Genomic DNA, 25243 nt, shown 5'->3' with positions numbered 1-25243 from the left:
ACTTCCTACCCTCCTTAAAACTAAAACATGTTTTCCCTTGTGTTATAAATGTGATGTGAGTTCAGTACCTCACCAGTAAAAAAATTATAAATACAAGAAATTAAAAAAAAATTTAATACCCAAAGTCTGATCTCCTAGAGACATTTTAATACATTGATTTCATATGTTTCCTTTGTTAAGTCTCTTATGCATAGCTCTGAATACACAAAATATACCTTTATATTCCATTTTTTAGAAAACTTTTATTTTGTGTGTTTTTCCAGGACCCATCAGCTCCAAGTCAAGTAGTTGTTTCAATCTAGTTATGGAGGGCGCAGCTCACAGGGCCCATGCAGGGATCGAACCGGCAACCTTGTTGTCAAGAGCACTGCACTCTAACCAACTGAGCTAACTGGCCACCCTATATTCCATGTTTTATTTAAAAATTACAATATACTATTCTATAACACACTTCATAGTTAATTTTTACTGGCTGAAAATATTCTTTCCAGTGGATCAACCATAATTAACCATTTCCCTATCATTGTTTATTTAGATTGTCTTTACTTTTTCTGATGCCATTAAATAACAATGCCATCAATAACTTCATGTTGTAGGGGAAACACAAGTTTACCCTCAGGGTGTCCAACTCCGCATGAGCGTTAAAATGACAGATGACAGATTAACAAAGGAAAAGCAAACAGAGTTTTACATGAACATGGGAGCCCCCATAGGAAAATGAAGACCCAAAGTGGCAAAATCTAAGTGCTTATATACTAAGACAAAGGAAGAGAGGCAATTGGGGAAAAGTAACTAAAGTATATGGAGAGACCAAGGGAAGATAAGAGCTATTTTAATAAGGTCTGTTTGTACAGAATTTGGTCTCCCTTGACTCCCCGCCATCTTTGCCGATAAACATGTTTCTTTCCTCCTGGTATAGGGAGGGCAGCTTTCACGTGGCTTTTAGCTCCTGCTTTCAACAAGAGACCGGGAGGCCAGAGTGCCCTTCCCGCACCTGGTGTTCTTTAAGTGCCTGTAGTTCAAAATGATCCTAATGCCAAAGTAGCACATGTGGTGCTGGCATATTCTGCCACCCTTCACTGCACCTATAATTTTATTTCCTAGGACAGATTCCCAGAAATAGAATCATAGTGTCAAAGGAGAGGTTACTTTTAAAGCCTTGGACACATAAAAAGCAATATTTAAAATCAAAGAATGTACTATTTAGCATTTTTTTATTTGAGAAAGTCCTTATTTGACGTTGTGCATTTTGCTGCCTTCTTTACTCTTTTGCTGACTGTCTCTTCCGCACTGGGAGACAGAAGGGCGCATGATTAGATTTTACTGGTTTCCTAGAGACATCCCTGAAAACACATTTCCATTACCTTTGGTAATTGGGGATTTATCTTACATGAATAATTTAGCAGGTAGGTGGCCAATAAACAAACCTCATCTTAAGTCATTACTTTCAACCTCTCTTGTGCCCTGGCCTGCGGGGCAAGTCCTAGTAACAGTGAGAGGTATCAGGCCTTGAAGAGTCAGGAATGGAGTCAGAATTAAACCCAAGGCCACTCACTAACGTGCAGGGATATTCCCTCCAACCATCCTTCCTTTCCTGCTTCTGCTTCAGCGCCAGGAAGGGTAGGGAGAGGGGCGGGACTCATGTTTCCTAGCAACTGCCCGTTGTCCCCTGATTGGCTGGTCGAAAAGCGGCCGCCATTTTCAAACCCCGGAAGATGGCGGGGGCTGCGGCGGCGTGCTCCTGACTGAAACTTTTCTGCGGGCAGAAGTGGTCCGGCGCGGTGCCCGTCCCTGAGGGCCTCCCGGGCACCCGGCCACCGCCCCACCCCTCTCCGCGCCATGGAGCCCGAGCTGGCGGCCCAGAAGCAGCCCCAGCCGCGGAGGCGAAGCCGCCGGCTTCCGAGCTCTGCGCGGGCGGCGCCGCGGGGCCTTCGCCGGACAACCCCCGCCCGGAGCCTGCCGGCAGGTGAGCGCAGGAGCAGCAGCGACTGGGGACCCAGGCAGGCGGTCCGAGGCCCGGGAGGGGGACGGGGGGACAGCCTGGTCACCCTCCTCCTCCTCCTCCTACCTCCCTCAAGTGGGGAGCGCGGGCTGACCGCGGGGGGCCGGCTCTCGGCGCCAGCGTCTACTGGCTGGGATGGGGGCGGTTCCGAAACATGCAAATGAGGAGGCTGAACCTATCCAGGAGCCTGTGGGGAAGGGGGAGAGGGATTGTCACCCGAGCGCGGCGACTTCTGACAGACACCCAGCAGTTAACAATGCCGGAGCCCGACTGCCTGACGTGAATCTTGGTTCTGTCACCGACAAGTTAGGTGATGCATGGCCCCAGCTCCATTTATGAAGTGGGAGTGGTCATAATACCTGCCTTGTAGAGTCGCTGTGAGGATTGTGAGGTAATGCAGGTAACTCATATACGCATCTGAAATGCTTAGAGTAGTGCCTGGTCCATAGTAAGCATTCAGCAAAATTTGTTGCTGCGATTATAGAAAAGCATTGACTCATCCATTTTAGTATTGAAAGAGGAGGCCATGGAAATTAATTAGTACAGCTTCTTTTGTATATTAGGCTTTTTAAAGCTCAATGAAATGTCACGGCTAAATACTGGGCAGATTTTGTCCTGTATTTCCAAACTCCTAATTTAATGTTCTATTTGCCATGCGTCCTCCACTGTATGTCTCTAAAGATTTGTGTTAGTAATATTAATCAGTGAAGGAATTACTTTGACTCACATAGCCTCTTTCAAGGAGCTCTTCTTTGCAAACATTACAAATATTTTAATAACATTTACATAATTCTGTTTCTGCCCTTTGGGGCCTTAGGAGAATCACCTGTATGGCTGGAATATAAATATATAGTGATCCTTTTAAGGGTTTTATAATATTTTCCTTTTAACAGACTCTAGCCATTGATAGAAAGATAATACCGGGACCTATGATGTATACCAGTAGTGACGGACTTACTCTTTGAATTTTGTTTTTCCAATAAAATCGATGACTTGTAGAATGAATATGGTTTTAAGGTAAAGTCTCAAGCAAGGCTAGCTGTTTTATAAACTCAGATCTGAGAGTTCCTGTTCCTTTTAAGGGAACTTCACTTTTTGAGTGGACTGTTTTTCAAAACATTTTAAATTAAACTAGGGCCTATAAACAAACTGAACCAGGACTGTCATTATTATTACTATTTGTTAATATTAATAGTTGCTAAAAATAACAGGATGTCCACTAGCTCCTAAGACTATTTGCTTCCACATCAACTGGCTGCACTTTTTAACAGTTTGAGATGTGATTTGCATATCATAACATTCACCCATTGTACGTGTGCAATTCAGTGATTGTAAGTAAATTTATAGTTGTGCAACCATCACCACAATCCACTGTTAGAACATTTCGTCACTCCAAAGATGACCTGAAGTTTGTTGACAGTCCCCACTCCCACCCCCAGGCCTAGGCAGCGATTCATCTGCTTTCCATCCCTCTAAATTTCTGTTTCTGGATATCATATAAATGGAATCAGGCAATATGTTATCTTTTGCACCTGCGTGTCTTTCCTGTTATCCATTATTAGGCGTGCATCAACATTTTCATTCCTTTTTATTGCTAAAGAGGATTCTTCCACTGTGTGAAATGAATATTCCGCATTTTGTCAGTCCATTTACCAGTGGTTGGAGATTTGAATTGTTTCCAATTTTGGTTATTATAGATAATGCTGCTAGGAACGTTTACATGCAGGTCTTTCTGTGGACATGTTTTTGTTTCTCTTGGGTAGATTCCTAGGAGTGGAATGCTGGGTCACTTGGTAAACTCACGTTCACCTTTTTAAGGAATTGCCATACTGTTTTTCAAAGCCTACTAGATTTTTTAATGATGTATGTTTTCAGATTTTTTTTTTATTTCCTCACTGTTACTTGTTGCTGTCATTGTGCCTTGTACCCTTGCTCCTGAATTTGATGCTGTGGGCAAGGCAACCTGTAAGTATGTTAGAATGGCATAATACGAAGGCTCTAGTGGGATGTTTGGAATGTGTGTGTGCTGGTTTCTACACGCTTAACTGTGTTCTAGACTAGAGATGTTCTAAGCTGTATCTGTTATTTGGGACTCTCAGAGACAGGTGACAAGCCCCATGTGGTAGGGGATATATGATTATCAGCTCCCCCAGAATCTTTATGAGGTAGGAGAAGAGACAGTTCCTTGGTAACAAACATGCTGAGCAGTCAAAAAAGCAGGAGATGTCTATTACATCAGACTGACCCAAATAAATGAATTGTTTCCGTGATAATTATCTTTTTGTTTTGCCTGATTTGCAAAGAAACTGAGAACCCGAATAATAGTTAGCATCCCCCAAATCAACAAATGTTAACAATAGAGAATAGTTTACATCATTCTTTCTACATTCATAGTAAAATGTTAATCTTAACATTTTTACTTTTAGCTTTTTTTCAGTTATGTGTAGTATTTTGTAATTAGACTGAGGTATTTATTTGAGTTTCACTTAACTCAAAGTGGTGTGTGGGAGCAACTTCCTTAGCCCAACAGCTACATTTCAGTACTACTGTATTCTTGTTTTCACATAGGAAGGGATTCTCAACAGATCTGGAGGCATCCCAAATAATTTTCAGTTACACTTTGTCATATTTTGGGTGTCCCTATGCCTCAAGTCTTCCTTCTTGCTAATTTCAATGACTTACACTGCTATAATACTATCATTAGTCCTTCTGTTTTGCTTGCTTTTTAAAAACTTTACTTTGCTAACTCATTTTGGTTGTTTTTCATTGTAAACCCCTAAATATCTTCCTTATTATAAGCCAGTATCTTTATGTTTTTGTAGCTTGTTTCCTTTGTAATTGGAAGAGTAATGTCACTTATGTTGTGTGGTACACTTTATGAAAATATTCATTGAGGTACCTTTCTGCCATTTATAATTCCAATTCAGCTCTTAATTATCTACCATGATAGGGGGAGGGCAGTGACACAAATCATAACCTCTGAAAATATCATTTGGCTTAAGAATGAATTAACAGGATAATTCCCTTTTTGAACAACTTCATCATTGCTTTCTTTAGACTAACACTAACTTAGTGTAGAAATAATATACATTGTTTGAAAACATACCAAATAATATGAAAGGAAGTATGTTAGAGGCCAAGGAGTAATCCCAAAGAGGTTAATAATAGGAAACACAATTTTATATACCCAGCTAGTTCCTTCATGTATTAGTTTATTCTTAAGCCTTAAGTGTTATAATTATTTAGATGTATGTAAAAGGGATTTGGACAAAAATTCTTGAAAAGAGGAAGCACCATCCCTTCTTATTTCAGCCTTTAAACTCCCCTCTAAATGGTCTGTATTGGGTATCTTCTAGAAAGGGCAGTTATAATCGTAATGCTTTGTGAAATCAAAAATTTTTTTTCCCCACAAGGATTTAAAACAGCTATTATATTTTGAGTATGACCCCTGTGAAAAATGACTGTGTCTTTCCAAGATTTTTGAAAGTTGGCACTGTCTCACATGCTTTCTGGACACAATTTGTTTTTTGGGTTACTTTTTTCCATGGGTATTCAAAATAAATAGTTACTTGTTATTGGAATGGGAAAAAATAGCATTACTGTAAAGCTGATTACAGCAAGTGCTGGAAAGAATCTTGCCAAACAATTGGAAATATTTTTCCAGTTTAACCTGTTTAAAATTCCTAAGAACTGTTTTTCTTTCCAGCTTTCAGACATTGAATTCATTCTGAGGTCAGTATGGTCAATTCTAGGGAATAAATAAAAAAAGCTTTGGTTTTGTGTTCTCCTTAACACTTGTCTTATACCTAAAAGGCAGTGTTTATTGAATATTTTAAGTGCCAGTATGATTACTACTTTGTAATAAATATTTGTATTAAATTAAAAATAGTTTGAGAAATCACAATTGCTGCTTTCTCAGCCCTGTCTCCAATTGAAGGCTCTGTTTAACCATGTAGTATGTAACACTTCCCTCGAGCAGTGTTTTTTTTTGTTGTTGTTTGTTTGTTTTTAGTTTCAAGTGTACAAAACGTAATAGACATTTACACCCCTCACAAAGTGATGCCCTCCCCATCTACTACCCCTCTGACATGGTATATAGCTGTTACAATAATACTGACTATATTCCCTATGCTGTACTTTACATCCCGTGACATATATATGTATATATATGTGTATATACATGTACACACATATATATTTAATTATAGTTGACATACAATATTATTCTACTTCAGCTTCAGGTGTACAGCGCAGTGGTCAGGCATCTACACAGTCTATGAAGTGATCCCCCTGATGAGTCCAGTACCCATCTGGCACCTATATAATCTTTACATTATTGACTGTATTCCCCATACTGTATTTCGCATCCCCATGACTATATTGTAACTGCCAATTTGTACTTTTTAATCCCTTCACCTTCTCCCCCTCCCATCTAGCAACCATTAGTTTTTCCTCTATATCTCTGAGTCTATTTTTGTTTTGTTTGCTTGTTTATTCTGTTGTTTAGATTCCACATATTAAGTGAGATCATAATGGTATTTGTTTTTATGAAGTGTGATGTATGGACTTGTGGTATGAAGGTCCTGTTTTCCCTGTAATCTTGTAGCATTTATTTATAATACAGCTATGTATGTTTAGTCATATGAATTATAATGTATTTCAGATGTCTTTTGTGTTTAACTTAAACACCTTGTTCCAGTGTTTTATCAAAAATCATAGTTTTCTTCATTGTTGCTTGACTTTTCTACAGTGGCAAAACCATTTCCTTAAGTTAACTTGCTCCACTAAAGAGACCCTTAAAAATATTTTTTTGAGCTCCAAGAGTAATACAAGGCTTACTGTGTTTTAATTTGTTGAATAGACACAACAGACCCAGAATGGAGTCAATTGTGCCAAGCTCCACATCAGCAAACTAAGATTTACTACTTAACCTAATTGCAGTTTCAGCTTCCCAGGAATGTAACCTTTTAACCAGGTCACGCGGAATTACCTGGTCAGCACTAGTGAGATGATCTGTCTGATAGGATAGGTCCCTTCCCCTCAGGAGGGTGACTGCCTGAAACAGTGCATTCTTTACTAATAAGGTGCTTTTCCCACCCCCTTTCTGCCTCTAAAAACCTTCCATTTTGTACAGCTTTTGGGAGGAGCTCCTTTCTATTTGCTAGATGGATGCTGCCCGATTCATGAATCGTTCGATAAAGCCAATTAGATCTTTAAAATTTACTTGGTGGAATTTTTGTTATTTAGCAAATCTTTCCCAAATAATTATTTAGGAAATACTTGCTTTAAATACCTTAAGATCTTTCTGCATCTATTTCTAGTTGTTATTAGTGACATCATATTTCACTGTGCTAGGAACCTTGGTAATAACTGAGCAGGCATAGGGAGGAAAAGGGAAATCTACCCGTGTTGTCATTGAGCCCTGTTTCTAATTTCTTCTCAAATCTCGCTGCTATTGCTCAGCCCCTTACCATTATTGTAAGCAGTATTGGAGCTGCCTCCTAACTGGTCTTTCTGACCAATCTTGCCTTCTTCCAATCCATCCTTCTCCTTACTTAGAATTCAGTAGCTGATGGCGGCCATGCATATTCAAGATCAAATCCATACATACTCTTTAAGGGTTGTATGTAAGGCCTTTTATCATGATCTAGCCCTTCCTTATTTCTTTTGATTCTCAAACGTCAGGGACTACTTGCAGTTTCCTGAATATAATTCATTTCACTCCTTAACAGGTGCTATTCCCTTTGCACAAAGAGCCTTCCTGGCTCTTGTCTGCTGTGCTAATTGCTGTTTCTCTTTGATTCAGCATTTGTATTACTTTATTAATTCTTCTGTGAAGCCGTTTTGACATCCTCTTTCTCCTGTAGCCCTTTTCCCTGTGCTCCTTGCCAAAATGTAAACAAACTTCTGCTTTATAGTTAGCTTTGAAAACTATAGGAGCCCTTGTATTTGATTTAAGCTTGTAAATTATTGTAGGAAAAAACAGCCATCTGTGGTGTTTCTGTAACTTACAGTGAACAAAGACCATGAGGATCAAAGGATGGAGACAGAATATACAAATGGATAATGGACTTGATAATCCAAGAAGTTAAACAATAACTTCTATAACAATTGGCCCCAAATGACCAGGACTTGATAAATAACTACCAGCTTCCCTAATTTTTGTTCTCCCTTCTGACTTAGAACCAACTAGAGTAAGCCAAACTGCACCCTTAATCAATCACATAGGATGACCTCCTTCTATTAGGTTGGTACAAAAGTAATTGCGGTTTAAAAGTTTAAAAATTGCAAAGACCGGGGATGGACCGGTTAGCTCAGTTGGTTAGAGTGTGGTGCTATTGTATTTCCCTGAGAAATTGTATAACTCTAAATTTTTAAGACAACCATTGAATGGATTCTATGATTTAAACAAAATATGGAACAGGAGGAACAAATTTGTGCATTGCTACATATTGAACTCAATTTTGAAGTAGTTAAATTTGAGATCCCTGTGAAAGATAGCATACGATCTTAGTAAGATGTAGTCTCCCTGAGACAATTTTCATGAGACAGTGAGGGGATAAAGCGGAAAAAAAAATCTTTATTTGGGTTATAGAAAGCAAAATCTTTTTCAGAGGTACAGTTAACTCATGAATGCTTTTCTCTTTAATGTTGTACCATATAGCAATATGGAGTGATAAATAAAAAATCAAGTACTGGCAATGACAGAGGTAAGAAAATGAAAAATATAATTCTTTTGTTACCTAAGTACATAATTGTGGCTTCATTATATAGTGTTCCAAGGTATTTGTTCTACCTGATTTTATAAAAATGTTGGTTGTTTAGAAAATAAAGCATGGTATAAATTTTTTTATGCATATAGATGTTATAATTAGATCAAATATTTGAGTGATTGCTTGATGAGTATGGCTTTTGAAGTTTGCAAACTGTGGAAAAGTTAGGGTCCCTACTGTGGCTATTTGTATCGATAGGTAAAGTAAGTTACTGACATATTGTGGTGCAGTAGGTTATGGTACTGAGCCAGGAAGGTCCCTGTGGGGTCCACTGCATCAACTTCCCACAGACAATACAGCCTATTTCCTATGTGGCCTTGAGCAGAACGTACATTGCCTAAGTTTTTATGTGCTTCGTTAGGGTTCCGGAAGTCACTAAAGATCCATGCACGTCCTACATGTACACACACAAAACAACAGACACCGCTATTCAGTGGTCATTGAAATTCAATATAAAATCAAACTCATCATCTCCTTGATCCTCCTATTTCCCCCGGGAACAAAACCGGAGTTCTCTCTGACTCCCTCTTTCTCGTGTTCTGCATTCCAACGTAGCCACTTTCTGCCTCATCTACCTCCTTAACTGATCTTGCCCTCTCTGCTTTTCCATGCCCACAGCTTCTGCCCTTGTTTCCTCCATCCCCTCCTATTTCAGTGCCCTTCCTCCAGTTTTGTCCTCCTGTTTTTAATCCACCATACATTTATTGTGAAAGCAATCTCCCTAACATAGCTTTGGTTATTCCCCTATTCGAGTCATTAGTGGTTTTCCACTACAGACCGAATGAAATGGAAGCAGTTAATTCAGGACATGGTCTGAGGTTAGGTAGCGAGATTAAGCTGCCATAATATTAAATGGATTAAGATCAGAGGTGAAGGATTTCAGACTTGTCCTTGACAGTAATAGTGAGCCACTGAAAACTTGTGAATATCAAAAAAGGTCATAGTATTCTTTCAGGTACTTCCGCAACTCAAATCCATTATTATGGTAATCCAGTGATTGTGGCCTCTCAGCAGAGAGAACACTGGGTCAATTCATTAATATTCACCCCTGTTCCAGCAATATTATCTTCTCATATTTATACGTATCTTTTCTTCCTGTAGGAGCTATGTACATCTCAGCTAAAGATTCAATTATATCAGCTCACACTTCACCCACAAGAAATATTCCCAGATCTTCACAGTCTCATTTGGGTCCTACAAAGCATGAGGTACATAATATTGTTTTTCGCCCCAAATGCAAACAGAATAAATGAGGTACCATCTTATGGTACCTCATCATCATTGGTATAACAAATTTTCATTCATAAAGTGAACATACAGCATAGCTTTATTCCCTGAACTTAATCATGCCATAATAAAATTTTAATAGCCTTAGGGTAGTCTTCCTAAATATAGGCTATCATGATAGTTCACAGTATGTACCTTCAGCCTTAAGAGGAAGTATCAAATTGGATTTCTTTGATTGGGCTTTGACTAGTACTGATGGATTGTTCAGGGACAGCCATACTATCTCTCCCCATTCCCTTCTGACCTGTGACCAGTTATCTACTGGTGAGAAGTTACCAGCAAAGAGTCAGGGTTCAGCTGCTGGATGTAATAAGTTTTTCTATCTATGGCTTGCCAACTTACTATTATAGAAGTCAAAATCACATCTTTAATTCTATTAGTAGCACAGTGTTAATTGGTTCAACTGTGCTAAAGAGTTAACACGGTTTGAAAGAGATTTCAATAAACTGGAAATTTACTAAATTCTTTCCAAATGAATTCTACTTGATTAAGGTAGAAAGTGGCATCATTTTCTGTGATCTCTAATGCATAATATATGGCATTATATTATGCATAACTTCTAAAATGTAGTATGTTTACCATAATATGCTTAATTGTAGTGGAGTTGTATTGTAAATAAACATTTTACAGCTCAGTGTTCTATGTCAGTATCTACATTAAGTGTGATGAGTCAGGAAAAGATTTCTTAACAACTTTGACATTTGAAGTTGTCATATTGTCCAATAGATTTCAAAGGTTATGTCCTTTACTTAAAAAAAAAAAAGGAAAAAAATAAACTCCTTAAAAAACAGTGCCTCAATTTTATTAGTGACCTTTTTTGGGTAATGGGTATATTAAATCCGCCACCTACATTGATCTCCAATGAGTATCATATGTCCACAAGTATCTAATTTATTATGAGAAATGGCTTTTTATTATAAGTAATCACCCTGTTTTCAACATTTTCAATATAGGCTTCCTCTGTCATAAAATGTATCTGTGGTGGCTCATGTTTATCTCTCAGGCTTAGAAAGAAAAGAGAAGTTCTTGCCCTGGATTTACCTCTCTGAGCAGGTCGAGTTCTTGGACAATCTAGAGAGCTACATCCTTATGTATTCAGGAAACCTGTTCTCTGCCTTCAGTCTCTGCCTAAACTTTTCTATATCATTAGCTTTGTTTAAAAAAAACACACCTATGCTTTTGTTTTATTGAGTTGACTAACTTCCTTACTCATCAGTGCAGTTACTTTTGGAATACCAGTGAATACTATTATGCAGAGAAATGTTAACCTGGGAGGCTTGAGTCTGCTGTCTTTAAAGGGCCTGCTTGCAATTTGTGCTTTGGCCAGTGTTTGGGAACTTGGCTTTTCTAACATTCCCCAGTGGATATGGAACTTTTCCTAACTGTATGGGTGGTACACTATACCTAGACACTGCGAACAATTTTTGCTGAAATCTGATTTTCTTTTGGGAAGCTGGAATCTGGGTCTGCATTGAGGCTGTCTTCACGACCAGCCTTCAGTACAAACCTTGAGTGCTGAGTTCCTAATGGGTTTCCCTGGGCAGACACATAGCACACCTCTTCCTGCATTTCCTATTGCTGCATGGCCTCTCACAGGAGAGAGCGAACATCAGGAAGACTATACATGGATGTTTCCAGACTTACCTGGGTCTGTTCTCTTTACTTATCCTACAGTGTATCCTTTTATTGTAGTAAATCTTAGATGTGAGTAAACATATATTCTGAGTCCCATGAGTCTTAACCAACCGCCAAATGTGTAGGTGGTCTTATGGACCTCCTATGACATAGCGATGAACATTTGAATTCTGTAAATGATAGATGTATTATAAAACACAAAATGTATGTATTCCTTAAAAAGTGACAATTAAGGGAAGTTCTCAAAATCTGAAATTTCTGTATTTCAAATATATATATATATATATATATATACACACACATATACATATACATATACATATATTTTCAAACTCTCGATAAAAAGACCTTGAAAATGTTTGTTTTGTTGTTTGGGTTATACAGAAGGAGATAAATGCTGTTTGGAGTGAAAGACAAAACAAAAGATCACACTACATCTGTGAATCAGGTAAATATCAGCAACAGCTACTGAGTAAATTATGCAATATTTTAATTCATTCTTTCATCGAGCATTTATTGAACTCCTGCTTCATGTCGGGTATGGTGCTAAATATTGAATGAAGAAAACCAATGGTTCTTATCCAGGGCTATTACAGTGAAATGAGGAGACCGTCATGCCAATCACCACAACCCAATATTAATAAAGACAGTAGGTGTGTAAACAAATCAGAACAAGTACAGAGAAGACAGTGCCTAGGTCTGCCTAGGGTAGTCAGGCGAGCCTTTATGAAAGAAACATACCGGAGACATCAAAAAATGAGAAGGAGTTTTATGTTTTCATTTGAGAAAGTTGACACTTTTAATGTTAATTGCTCTCTTTCTTTGAACATTGAATGCCTTTCCACTTGTCTTAACTATTGTTTCAGAATGTATATATGACAGATACAACATGTAGATAAATATATATGACACATACACTCTGGAATGCTGTATCATTAATATATTCAGATACCATATATGTGTGGATCTGTTTCTGATTTCTGTATTCTGTTCCAAAAGACCAGTTTGTCTGTCATTGCGCTAGTATCACACTCTTGATCCTTCATAAGATTTTGAGATCAACAAATGAAATAAAACTCACACTCTCTGCCTCACCTGCCCACTCCTACCACTTTCTTGTTCTTTTTTTGGAGTGCCTTGGCTAATTCTCACCTTACTTTCCTCCAAATAAATTTGAAATTGACCTCTCTCTCTCTGTCTGTCTGTCTCTCTCTCTCTCTCTCTCACACACACACACACATTGCTGAGGTGTTGTTTGAAATTGCAATGAAACTATTGATCAATATAGGGAAAATAGGTATCTTGAGAATACTGATTCTCCCCATTAATGTAAATGGTCTGTCACTCTATTTAATGGAAATTACATTTCTTTACCTTGTTTTAAGTTTAGTAATTTTCTCCAGATAGCTCTTCTACATGTTTTGTTAGATTTATTCCTCGGTACTTAATACTTCTGTTGTTATTTAACATGGTATATTATCTAACTGCTTGTTGCTTATAGAAATGTAATTGATTTCCGTGTCATGATTATGTGTCCAGCAACCATTCCAAATTCTCTAATTAATTCTTCTCCCTTATCTGTTGATTCTCTTGTTTTTTAATATAATCATATCATCTACAAATAATGAAAGCTTTGTTAATATTCCTCTGTAATCTTACAGTGTTAAATTATTTCTGGCACTCTTCCCATTCCTAGGGCCTTCATAGAAATGGCAAACAAAGTGATGAAAGTGGACTTTCTGTGTTCTTTCTGATTTTAAAAAACATATCTTAAAATTATTCACCATAAAATGATGTCTACTGTAATACAATGCCAGGTTAAGGAAATGCCCTTCTGTTTGTAATTTACTAAGATTTTTTTTTTAAATCAGTGAATGTTGACTTTTAAAAATGTATTCCATATATCTGTTTACTCATTTTTTTGTTGTTAGAGCAATGATGCTTTGCTTGATTAAATTATTTCTATTTATCATGTATTATTTTCCTCATACACTTTTAGATTAGGTTTTCTAGTAATTTTTTAGGCTTTTATTATCTAGGTTCTTGAGAGAAGTTGGGCTGCAATGTGCCCTTCTCATAGTATCCTGGTCTGTTTTTCTTGTCAAGATGACAACAGCCTCATGAGTTGTGCTGCCTCTTTTATTATTTTCTGGAAATTTCTAGAGTTGGAATTATATATTCCTTAAATGTTTGGTAGAAATCACTGGCAAAATATTTAAGCTGGTCCTAGCTCTCTTGGTGAACAAAAAATTTAAACTACAGATTTAATTACTTTAGTGATTCAGAACTATTCAAATTTTCTATTTATTTTCAAGTTTTCATCAAGTTACACTTTTCTTGTAAATTTATTCAATTTTTCTAAATTTTCAAATTTATTGGCATAAAGTCATCATATATCCTATCCATACAGATCAGATGATTGCAAGGCAGTATGCCTAATGGGTAAGAACATATACACTGACCCCAGACTAGCTAAGTTGAATACACACCCCAACACTTAAAATTTATGTTTTGCCAATTTATTTAACTTTGTTCTTTAGTTTTCCAACCATAAATGAGAATAATAATAGTACATAGTTCATAAGATTACTATAGCAATTCAATATGTTAATATTTGTAAAGTGCTTAAAACAATGTGTGACAATTGGTGATATGTAAGAGTTTTAAATGTACTGCAACACTTGCTGTGCAACATTTTCATTCTTTTCTAAATCATACCTAAATTCCATCTTCTTATTTTGTATTCATGAACTAGTTTTTAAATTTTAAGCATTCTGGATTTCTAGTTTTATTTTTGTGATTGATTTCTAATTTAATTGCTTTATGGACTGAGCGCAGGGTCTTTATATTCTCATAAAGAGAGCAATTTATGAAGAATTGCTTTATTGGCTTAGCACACATGATGATTTTTTTTTAAATGTTCTATGTGGTTGGTTGAAAACAATGAATGTTGTCAATTGGGGGTTCAATGTTCTAAAAATTCCCATTCAATCAAGATGTTTAATTTGCAGTTCTATTATTTTATATACTTTTTTTTTTTACTCTCTATTCTAAAAATTATTGGACATGATAAGATAGTTCTCAACTCCTCCATGTCGTTCTGTCCATTTTTGCTTTTAATTTGTTGATCTGGGTTATTAGACATATCCAAGGTTATCCTGGTGAATTGGATCTTATTACGTATTATACAGTGTCCTTTGTTGTAAATGATGTTTGTCTTAAATTTAAAATGTCTGATATCAATATAGCTATATCAGCTTTCAATCATAATGTCTTTATATGTTTAGATGTGTCTCCTGTAAACACTCTTCCCCTAGATTTTGCTTTAGTTTTATTCTGTCTTCCAATTTACTACTTTTAACTGAATTTTAGCCACTTATATTTATGTTAATTATAAATTGTTGGAAGATTTTTTACTGCCTTATTTGTACTCTCAGTTTGTCCTTCTTTTTAGTATTTTATTCTTTTCTTACTTTTAGAGTATTAAATTTATTTTTTAATTCAGTTTTCCTTCTACTGGTTTGGAAATTGTATACTATATATTTCTTTTGACAATTACACTTAAATTTTAAAATAGATACTTAAAGTAAAAGTCAGAGTTAGAATAATTTAATCATTATATCATATTTAACCAATAATTTAGTTTTGAATTTTTACTACCTAAATTACGTTTTCTATTTTTTATCCAAATTTTATTTATATTTACACACGTGTTTACCATTTTTTGTTTACCATTCCTTTTTGCATTTTATATGTTATAGAATAACTTGCATTCTTCCTGAATTACATGCATTCTTTAGAAATATTATTAATGAATGCATTTTGAGAGTAAACTCTCAAAGTTTATTTGATAAAAAGTGTATTTTACCCATATTCTGGGATATAATTATGGCTGGGTTTACAAGTTCTTGGGGACAGTTATTTTTTCTTAGCACTTTATTTTTTTTTCTATCAAGAATACTTTTTATTATACAGGTGTCATATACACCACAATTCTTTAGGGAACATTTACAGGCACATAGTTCAATTCTGAAATTCCGCGTCACCCACACACACTGTACTGTGCACTGATCTTTGGCTGAGCCCAATAGGAATGAGACACTAATTATTGCTTTGTGAACAGAGTTTCAATTAAATAGGGTATTTTGTGTCAAGAAGAGGTCCCAGGATCCTCTTAATTCTTCATACCCTGTGTATCTGTCAGCCTTTATGCCACTTTAAAGTATGTCCTACCATGACTCTTCTTCCTCTATCCATGCTAAAACCAAGACATATAGTTTATTTGTACTGCTACCTCTGTGGCATGCCTTTTTCTAGACCACTCTTTCTCAGAAGATGTAGCTCTTTGGGTTCCAGTATATTTTTAGGGGCTCTTAGTTTTAATTCCCCATTTTGTTTACCCTTGATATCCTGTTTTAAACCCTCTAATCTGCTATTACGTTTGTAGTTATGGCCAATACTCATAGTACAGACATCAGCTTTAATACTGCTTACCAGTCCAGATTTGTGTTCCCCCCAATTTTTTACTCTCAAGGATTTCCCTTACCTTCTTAAAAGCTTAGCTATTTTTAAGAGGATGGTTGTAATGTTTTATACATAATTCTAGGCAATATTTTTTTAGAATATTCATTGCAGCTTATTATTAGAAACTGTAGAAGAGGTTTTTCTTTGTTTTTTCTTGTGCTTTTAAAATACTATTGTTTTCATGATTAATTTCTCAGGTCAGTGCACTCTGAATTCCCATTACTTCTTCTCTGAAACTGAACACACAAAAAAACATATCTACAGAAACAAACTCAGAAAGGTTCATAGGATTTAAGTAAGAATTTTTATACACATCATGTGTACCTATTTTTCACTCATTTATTGGAAGAAACAAGAGTAACCATTTAAACTTGACTTTGAATTGGCTCTAATTACCAATACTACTTTCTGTAACCAGGACATTCTTTCTGTCTAAAACTTGTATTCATTGTATATTTGCATAATTGACATACACTAATCCAGTGTGCCTGTAGAGATGTTCTGCACAAAGACTCCCTGTGTCATGTGCATCCCGAGTATTCACCAAAATCCAGGAATGGAGTCTTGTTGACAATATTTAAGTGGGAAAAGACTGACAGACAAATCAATGAATAAATGTTGAGGAAACATACTAATTAAATTATGCATTCAACAAATAAACCATTTAAATTATGCATTCAACAAATAAATCACATTAAATAATTTGTGTTTAGTGGTAAATTTATATCATAGTCTGAGAGACAGAAGAGTAAACTCTTAATTACAATGTAGCATTATGAGTTTTAAAATAGAAACATACAGCATAGGTAAGGAGAAATAGAGAAGGATATTTACTTACCCAAGCCTTAGGCAAGTTGCAAAGGAAGCTTTTTAGAGGACTTAACACAAGCTGAATGAGACCTAAAAAATCAGATGTTAAAAGAAGGAACGAGGTGCTCCAGACAAAGGAAATGGCAAAAACAAGAGCCCAGAGGCATTGAAAACATGGTATATTTAGGAAATTATATGTCATTCTGTGTGTCTGGACCACAGAACCGATCTGAAAGAATAGCCAGAGAAGACCCTGGATAGGTAGGTAAGAGCATCAGATTGTATCGTATGTTTTATGCCTTGCTTAAGAATTAAAACTTCATGGTAGAGTCTCTGGAGACTTTTAACCAAGGCAGTGACAACAGAGAATGAAGACCTACTAGAGGATATTAATGACAATTTTACAAGTTGCTGGGGAAGGATATAAATTAATTATAATTTTCTTTTCCTGATAAATAGGACTTCAGGCTCCTGCCACAGCCCAGGGAATTTTCCCTTCTCATATTTTCTCAAATACGTAAGTATCTTAAGGAAATTAATGTGTAATTATAAACTAATATTTTAATAATTTCATGAGCTCTATTCAACAGTAAATGATCATGTGGGATCCTTCATTCTTGTAGTTCTACTTGGAATTAGTGAAAATTCTGTCTTCTGCAAACTCTCACCACTAGGTTTCAGCTGTAAGATAGACAAAGCACATGTGTTCTTCCTTCTCTATTTCCTTATCCCACTGTGGTTCTATACTTCCCCTACATTCAGAGTCATTATGCCACTTTCAAGTATGTCCTACTGTGACCTCTCCTCTTCAGGTGTCTTTTCAGGATCGGAATTTGTCCCTTTGCCTTTCTCCGCTTTGAAACTTATACCATTCCTTAGGCTTTTTGAGATTATTGGCTTCCTAAGGATGGTAAATGAGGTTACTGAAAGTAATTGATAATCAGTTATTCCTCTCTTAAAGGGTATTTGCAGTATAATCCAAAATAATAATCTCTAATGGTAGAAATTACAAGTCTTTAGAAAAGAAATTTTGGGGGTCTGAGAGAATTTCATTCCTCAAACCTTGGTGGTCACCACCTATTCTGTTGGTATTTATGTATGGTTTTCTCAACTTTAAATAAGAGAGACTATTATTTTAGACCCAAAACTATGACCTTTAAAAAAAAATCAATCCACAAAATAAGGTCCAGGATAGATTATACAAAACCCAAATTTCTATGAAAATGGGTAAAGTTAAGTGGTGTAGGGTTGGTAAAAGGGTTGACATATTCAGACCAAGCTTCCCTGGAGAAAGGAGCTTGACTTTAGGACAAATGGATGTCAATTTGACTGACTTACTGCGAGTTCACAGAACACATAACACTGTAATACACGCAGAAGGAAGGAACCTGACTAGGCTAGTTGAAAGCAACAGAACAAGGTGAGTATGGGTACAAAATGACCATTTTTAAATGTAATACACTTTTATTAGCGAAAATGTAAATACCTGCCTCTTTATATAAAAAAGGGGGGGCTCATATTAAAGTCTTAATTCCTGCCTCTTCATTCTCCCCACCCAAGATTACAGAGTCACTTGAATATTTCATAGCAAATACTTTGGATACTCTTCCATGAAAAAGCTTAGCTCAGCCAAAATGAAAAACTCTATGCATGATTTGGAGCTTCCCCATCACTCCCTCCCAAATTCTTAGGAATAAAATACTTCTAGCTGCACCCACCCAGCCTAACATCAGGTCAGACTACAAACAAAACACAGCTAATACTTCCTGGTATGACTCTGTCCATCAGACACATGTCACATTCTTCTTCTAATTTAATTCTAGTTGTCATAAGACTTTACAGTGGAATCGTCACATCTGTTCTACCACCCACCTCCTGCTCCCCTGTTGCTTAATTCTAATTTTTTCTAATGTTAATATAAAAGACATATACAGAAAGCTTTATCAAATAGACATGGAAATTCATGACCAAGAGAATAAAGATAAAGCAAATATGACAGCAGTGGGAGTAAACCGAGTTGCAAAAATTAAACATTGTACTTTGATAATGAGTAAGTTTGTATTATTGGGATGGAAGATGTAAGCCAGGAGAAACAGAGTAAAGAAGACAATAAATCGGCTGCCCTGCAGACTATGGTAAGAAATTCAAAGTTTATTTATTGGGTGACATTAATAAATTGTCATTTACTGACATGGTTTGGAGGGGGATGTTATGGTCCAGTTAGCATATGTGATGGATAACTGTGGCAGCAATATATAAAAAAAATTCAAAGGCAAGAAACTAGGAACCAGTTCTAGAAGTCTAGTAGTCGCCTGCACAAAGACATTATTTTCCACTAAAGAATAATCCCAGTCCAAAAGACTTTAAATGGGAGTTTATTTATCAAACATTTAATGAGAACCTACTATGGTAGCTTCTAGATATTAGGCAGCCACCCCAATGAACAGATATGCTCCTGGGATGATGAGGTGTTCTTTTCAAAGGACACCGTGTTGCTGGAGAAAGGGGTTGGAAATACTGAAAGTTAAAAATAACACAAAGCTCACTGCTCATACCTAGATCAGCCATTTTTCTTGAATAAACAAACTTTTCTGGAATGCTGAAACCCTGTAGTTAATTTTCAGAGTTCTGAAACTATAAAAAAAATTATTATAAAAACATTTGCTATAAAATTATGAGAAACAATTTTTTTCCCAGTTTACCCATTACTTTTATGGAGGAGTAAATTTTTCAGAGCTCCTTACTCTGTCATTTCTACTGACATTCTTTATCTGGTTATTACAGTTGTTTTTTAGTGGTCTTCATTAAAGCTTTCTTAGTCATTTGGTTAATTTTATTCTTAGGTCTTTGCTCTTTGTTTGGATCTATATGCATGTCTTTGGGGCAGAAAGCCTGTTGGGGACAGGTTTCCTTCAATACAGTGGACTCCTTGAGTTCAATTTGGTGCCTACAGTATGATGTGAAGAAAATAGAAAAATGAATATGGGAGATAGTTTGCAGGATCTGAAAGAAGAAAACTATGCTTAGGTTAACCTAAGAAACCATATACTGAAAAAAATAAACGAGTCAAAGATCGTGAACTTGTCACCGACATCAGCTGTCATGCTCCAAGTTCCATATTGCAAAAAGATACTAATCTAATTATGGACTGTTGCTATCAAGCCCAATTTCTGAGCTGACACCAGTGAGGTTTTCTTTTTCTGCTAAGATGAAGGATGTAATTCTCAGCCTTGACATTTCTCATAATTTTAGGCTTTGGGAAAATCAAATTTCATAATGTAAAGTACAGGCCTAAAAAACGAAAGAGTCAATTTTCTTTTAAGAACACAGAAAGAAGATAAGCAAAGGGCCTATGTGGAAATACATGAAAAAATAATTATCATATGTCTGAAACATGTGAAAAGAAACCAGAACTACAGTCTTAGATCATATCTCACTATTTGTTTTGTTATTCTATAATTTTCATTCTTGAGTTTTTCTTTTGTTTGTTACAATTCAGAAAACTATATTATTAGTTGTGATGATAATTCTAAATAGAACACATGATAGAATATTGTCATACATAGAAAAGGGCTACATATCAATTGAAATTGAATATGGCTAGAAACCTATGTTTTTAACCATAGTTATTGAATAATCATCCACATATTCCCTTCCTACTTTTTGATGAGAATGTGGGTAGGTCTATGGAATTTGAAGTAAGTAAAGGATTATCAGAAATGTCCAGTCAGATGCCTTGCTACCTCATGTCTTTTGGAAGACAGAAAAGACTAGCCCACACTCTCCTCCAATTCTGTCTTTCCTCAGAGACCCACAGAGCAGGCATAGATAAGGCTGGTCAATAGAATTTTCAGACAGATAAATATTTTATGCATTAGCTATAATTCTCCTCCTTTGAGTGATAAAGCATGTGGGTCAGTACAGAAGGAGGAGGAGAAATGGGTGGGTGTGGGGGGGGTTGAACAAAATAAAGTCAATTCTTCCTTTTGAATTTCCGTAGAAAAACGCTCAGCTATATAGAGAAAAGACATTCAAAGATCAGAAATTTTGGGAAAATTACATAAATTCTTGACCCTAAAAATAACTAAATGATCAACCTTTCTTGACTTTACAGACAACAGAATCTTCTACAAAATTGCTTGCAAAAGAAAGTATGTATAATAAAAACCACTGATAAAGCAGCATATTAATGATACTTTCTAATGTGTCATAATAGAAAAAAAAAATCTCTGAAACAAAAATGAGTAATCATCTATTGATATTAGTCAGTCTCTCTCTCTCTCTCTTTGTCCCCCCCACCCTTTTTTTCTTTTTTAATGTTTACCTTCGGTTAATTCTTAGATTTCTCAGTGGTCTAAAGTTCTAATCAAAAGATAATGTTGGCCTGTCAGGAAGGGGTCTTATGGGGACAGAAGGAGGAGGAGGCATTCGGGGCCTCGCCATCATAAGAACAGCATGAGATCACCACAAACCCTTTGTGTCACGGGAAGCCATTAAGTGACACAGCTTTGCAGACTTGGCTGGGGAGCTGAAATGCCTAGGTCTGTCCCTAGCCATTTTCATAGGAAGGGACCTGGTCACCCAAAAAGGTCACATAAAAAGGTACCTGGTCACCTATGAGCTGAGACTTGGAACAGTCAGAGAAGAGGGCATAGTTGTAAGTCCCAAATAGTCAGACCAGCCAGCAAAGAGAAAGGGATTGGAGGACAACACATATTCTGACGTACTTTTTCACGTGGACACCTGCTCAATTCATAGAATATGTAGCAAATACAAAAGCTTTGATTCAAGAGAGTATTTCCCAGTTTAATTTTATAATGTAAAGCAAGTGAAAACTAGGTTCTATATACCATATTTCACTACGTAGAAAACTTGAGGAATATCTCTTTTTCACATATCAAGATTGGAAACAGTTTCTTGCACCTAGCCAGAGAATAACAATGTAGGTCTGTCGTTTATTATCTGATTATAAGAAAAGTAATATATATTGAATGTCTTAGTTTATATGTGTTATAGTAGATTAGAACAAGTGTCATCTCTGTTAAAACTTAGGTTTTATTCTTAAAATATTTGATTTAGCATGTGATTATATAAGACAAGTATTATACATACGTAATCTGTTGTATAATTGTCTGTGCAATAAGACAGTATCTTTAGGAGATTTGGCTATTAGAGCACAATAAAATTTTTCGTGAGGTGCCCCCAAACACTCTCAAATGTGTCAGGAGACAGTATGCCACATAAGTGTTAATTTTTTTTGAATGTTGGCCCAAAACATGAATAATGCCATGCAAACGTAAGACAATGTTTGGAATGTGAACAGCCCATTACAAGAATCCGATTGTTTACCCTGCTACCTACATACCAGCTTTGCAGGCTTTGCTGCCAGTTATTGTCTACAGCCTTTATGTCTCAAGAGTACCAATTGAAAAACAGACTACTAGTTTATTACAGGCATAAGGATTTTTGCGAGCCCCAAACAGATTTTCAGTAAGTAAGGAGAGGTAGATGGAATTCTACAGATGCATTCAGTGTCCACTCTTGTTCCAGTTTAATCTGTGACAATATCATTGACCACGAAGGAAATGGTCATCCAAATTTATTTCCAGCTCAAAATGAGGAATTTTCCAACTTCCCCACCCTTGCTCAGCTCCTGACTCAAGACCCGGTTCTAGCGTAGCCCTTATTTTCTATCTAAACTAAATGGTTCCTTCACTGCATCATCTTTTCTCAGCCTCCGTAAGACAGTTTGTACGGATACTCTTTTGTTGGATACAAAGCCATTCAATCTCCGCAGCGCATTAATTATCTTATTGCCTATCAAATAATTCTTAACAATGAGTCATTTCCATATATACAGATCATAGGCTCATGCCTGTGCCAGGGAATGGGGAACAGAGATGGCTTATTTTCCATCCTTACATCTTAGCTAGACACATGCCTCTCAAAGCACCCAAATATTTTCACCACATTTGTTTTGAGAAATATTCTGGTAGAAATAATCTGTTGTGTTTTTAAAATAATTTTGCTGGGTCACAGACACTGTTTCTTCTTGCCAAAACCCTTGCATGTTATGATCCTATACAGCGATTCAGTGATTTTTTTTTTTTAAATCAAAAAGTCACATAGCTCAGCAATAAATGTTGCGGGGGTGGGGGGAGTGGAGAGGTAGGGAAAAAAACCTTCTAAGGGAATGTGAATCAAATGGGAACTTATATAGAATTATTTTATTGTATTAAAAAATAAACCAACTTGAAGTTAATCTGAAATTCAAAATAGATTCTTTACCATTTTCTCTTCATAACCATGATGGTATGTATCCAGCCTTGCATCGTTTGATATAAAAATAAATTAATAAATGTTACCCTCTGTCCCAGAATGGAGTGAGTTCTGATATGACTTTTTCATACCTGTTTGCCTCCTTCCCAGGTAACGTCTGAAGAACTGAATAGTATAATTCAGAATATAATGACCTGGGTTGTGGCTACAGTGACCAGTACATTATGTCCAGCCATCACAAAGTATGAAGAAAGGTTGCAAAATAATACAGTGTGTGATGAGTCTTTCCTTTCTTCAGATAGTTCAAGTTTCTGTAGCCCCATGCAGTGAAGAGTTTACGTATAGAAGCTATACATCTGCAACAACTAAAACATTTCAGAGAGCCCTGTGTATTTGCAGTTGACAGATCAGTGAGGCGACCAACCTCACCTTTAAAACCACCTTCTACACATGTGGGAAGAGCAGTTGGAAAAACACATCACATAAAAGGACAATCTATAACATCTGGACTCAAAAAGAATAAAACCAGCATGATATATGCATACCCTAAGCTAAGAAATTATAAATCTGATAGTCACCTTTTAGCATCATTTGAAACAGGCACAAAAAAAATCTAAGGATGCTACCACTGAAACAGATGGCTTACAGAGTGTAGAATTTTCTGATCAAAAAGGAAAAGCCATGAGTGAAAGAATTTAAAGAATATTTTTGTTAATTTTAAGTGTCACTTAAAAGCAGAAACTGAATTAATTTTAGAAAGAATTTTTGAAGAAACAATGTCTCACTTAATAGAGGCCATTCCATCTATTCTGTTACTGCTGAAGTGTTTGTTGATCAAAGCAAGCCTGATAAAACAGCCTTGCTCTCCAATGCTGATATCTCCTCAGTTGCTTCAGAGAGTGTGGAAAATATGCTTGAGAAGCTCCAGTCTGCAGTTGAGAAAAAAATGTTTTGAGATGTTTTAAAAGATTTGTCAGTAGACATAAAACCAAGCTTAACACCCAGTGGAGAATATCTCACTCCATCAAATGGATAACGTTTAGAAACTTCACTGCCTTACCCTATGAAACACATGTGTGATATTACAGAGGATATGTATGGTGCATGCCATTTTACAAAAGTTTATGACTCTTGCACCTTGTAAGCAAGATGGACTTCCTCATCTCGGAGATCCAATTAAAACTTTCCTATCAGCAACATATGACAGATCAAAGATGTACGTTCCTTAAAAAAGCTGACAAAAAGAAATGTAGTCTTGAAACAGATGAAGCCAATTTAACTCTTAAAGAAGAACTATAAAACTTAATATCAAATATCTGTTCGCAGTCCCCTTTGGTTGGCTACATAGAGGAAGCAATCAGTGCTATAGTAGGGTACATACAAACTGAACTTGATAGTGAGAGGCTTACTGCCTCTGAAGAAACGGTAGTACTCCTTCAGCTACTCGATGATATCTTCACTCAGTTGCACCAGGAGCCATTAAAAGCAGATGGTGAAAAATGTAGACGCTCTAGACTAATTTTTCTGACCCTGAAGGAAAGTACAGAATAACTGGCACTAGGTTACCCAGTGGTCCTAGATCTAGAAAACCATTTCCACCTATTAATGTTCCTGGCATGGTCCTTTATTCTGAAGATGATAATGAAGAAATAGACACGAAGTACTGCGAGTCAAATATAAAGGACACACACTATAAAAGGTAACCCAACAAGAACTAAGAACTCTAGGGGATCTACCTAATACATTGAAGGAAACGCAGAGAGTCAGCCAGAATGGGGAAACAAACATGTCCCAAATAAAAGAACAGAAGTAACCTCCAGAAATGGAACCAAATGAAACAGAGGTAACCAACCTATCAGAGATAGAGTTCAGAACACTGATGATAAGAATGTTTAAGGAGCTTAGGTATGTGTCCTTTATATTTGACTTGCAC

The 25243-nt window shown here is 36.4% G+C and overlaps 2 protein-coding genes across 7 annotated transcripts in view; one reads left to right on the top strand and one right to left on the bottom strand.

The window, feature by feature from the left end:
- Window positions 1-1706: 1706 nt before the first annotated feature.
- LOC117019932 (fibrous sheath-interacting protein 2-like) lies at window positions 1707-25093 on the top strand. Of its 3 annotated transcripts, none has more exons than XR_004422593.1 (4): window positions 1707-1966; window positions 12082-12145; window positions 17491-17548; window positions 23461-25093. XR_004422593.1 is itself a non-coding variant. In XM_033102153.1 (4 exons), exons 1-4 carry the CDS (start codon window positions 1840-1842, stop codon window positions 23638-23640), a joined length of 402 nt encoding a protein of 133 aa, XP_032958044.1. In that variant the 5' UTR covers window positions 1707-1839; the 3' UTR covers window positions 23641-23661. The 3 variants fall into 3 exon arrangements, 1 of the variants encoding a protein (XP_032958044.1); XM_033102153.1 differs by lacking the exon at window positions 12082-12145 and adding an exon at window positions 21146-21182 and having other exon boundaries at window positions 23461-23661; XR_004422594.1 differs by lacking the exon at window positions 12082-12145 and having other exon boundaries at window positions 23461-23595.
- LOC117019933 (neuroepithelial cell-transforming gene 1 protein-like) overlaps window positions 24093-25243 on the bottom strand; it is a 33150-nt gene continuing 31999 nt past the window's right edge. For 2 of the 4 annotated variants that reach the window (XM_033102155.1, XM_033102156.1), the window contains exon 4: window positions 24093-24239. In XM_033102155.1, the coding sequence (XP_032958046.1) occupies window positions 24123-24239 (117 nt within the window). In that variant the 3' untranslated portion in view covers window positions 24093-24122. The remainder of the gene's footprint in view (window positions 24240-25243) is intronic. The other 2 variants (XR_004422597.1, XR_004422595.1) reach the window with 1 other exon arrangement.

The sequence above is a fragment of the Rhinolophus ferrumequinum genome, unplaced genomic scaffold, assembly GCF_004115265.2.
Source record: "Rhinolophus ferrumequinum isolate MPI-CBG mRhiFer1 unplaced genomic scaffold, mRhiFer1_v1.p scaffold_109_arrow_ctg1, whole genome shotgun sequence".
Classification (NCBI taxonomy): domain Eukaryota; kingdom Metazoa; phylum Chordata; class Mammalia; order Chiroptera; family Rhinolophidae; genus Rhinolophus; species Rhinolophus ferrumequinum.
The sequence above is the reverse complement of the archived record's forward strand: the minus strand, read 5'-3'. Positions and strand labels throughout refer to the sequence as shown.

Bases quoted from the DNA above. Each gene is read 5' to 3' on its own strand.
- LOC117019932 (XM_033102153.1), top strand. From the start codon at position 1,840: ATGGAGCCCGAGCTGGCGGCCCAGAAGCAGCCCCAGCCGCGGAGGCGA. The intron at 1,967-17,490 runs GTGAGCGCAGGA...CCTGATAAATAG, and splicing joins CGCCCGGAGCCTGCCGGCAG to GACTTCAGGCTCCTGCCACA. The intron at 17,549-21,145 runs GTAAGTATCTTA...TTGACTTTACAG, and splicing joins TCTCATATTTTCTCAAATAC to ACAACAGAATCTTCTACAAA.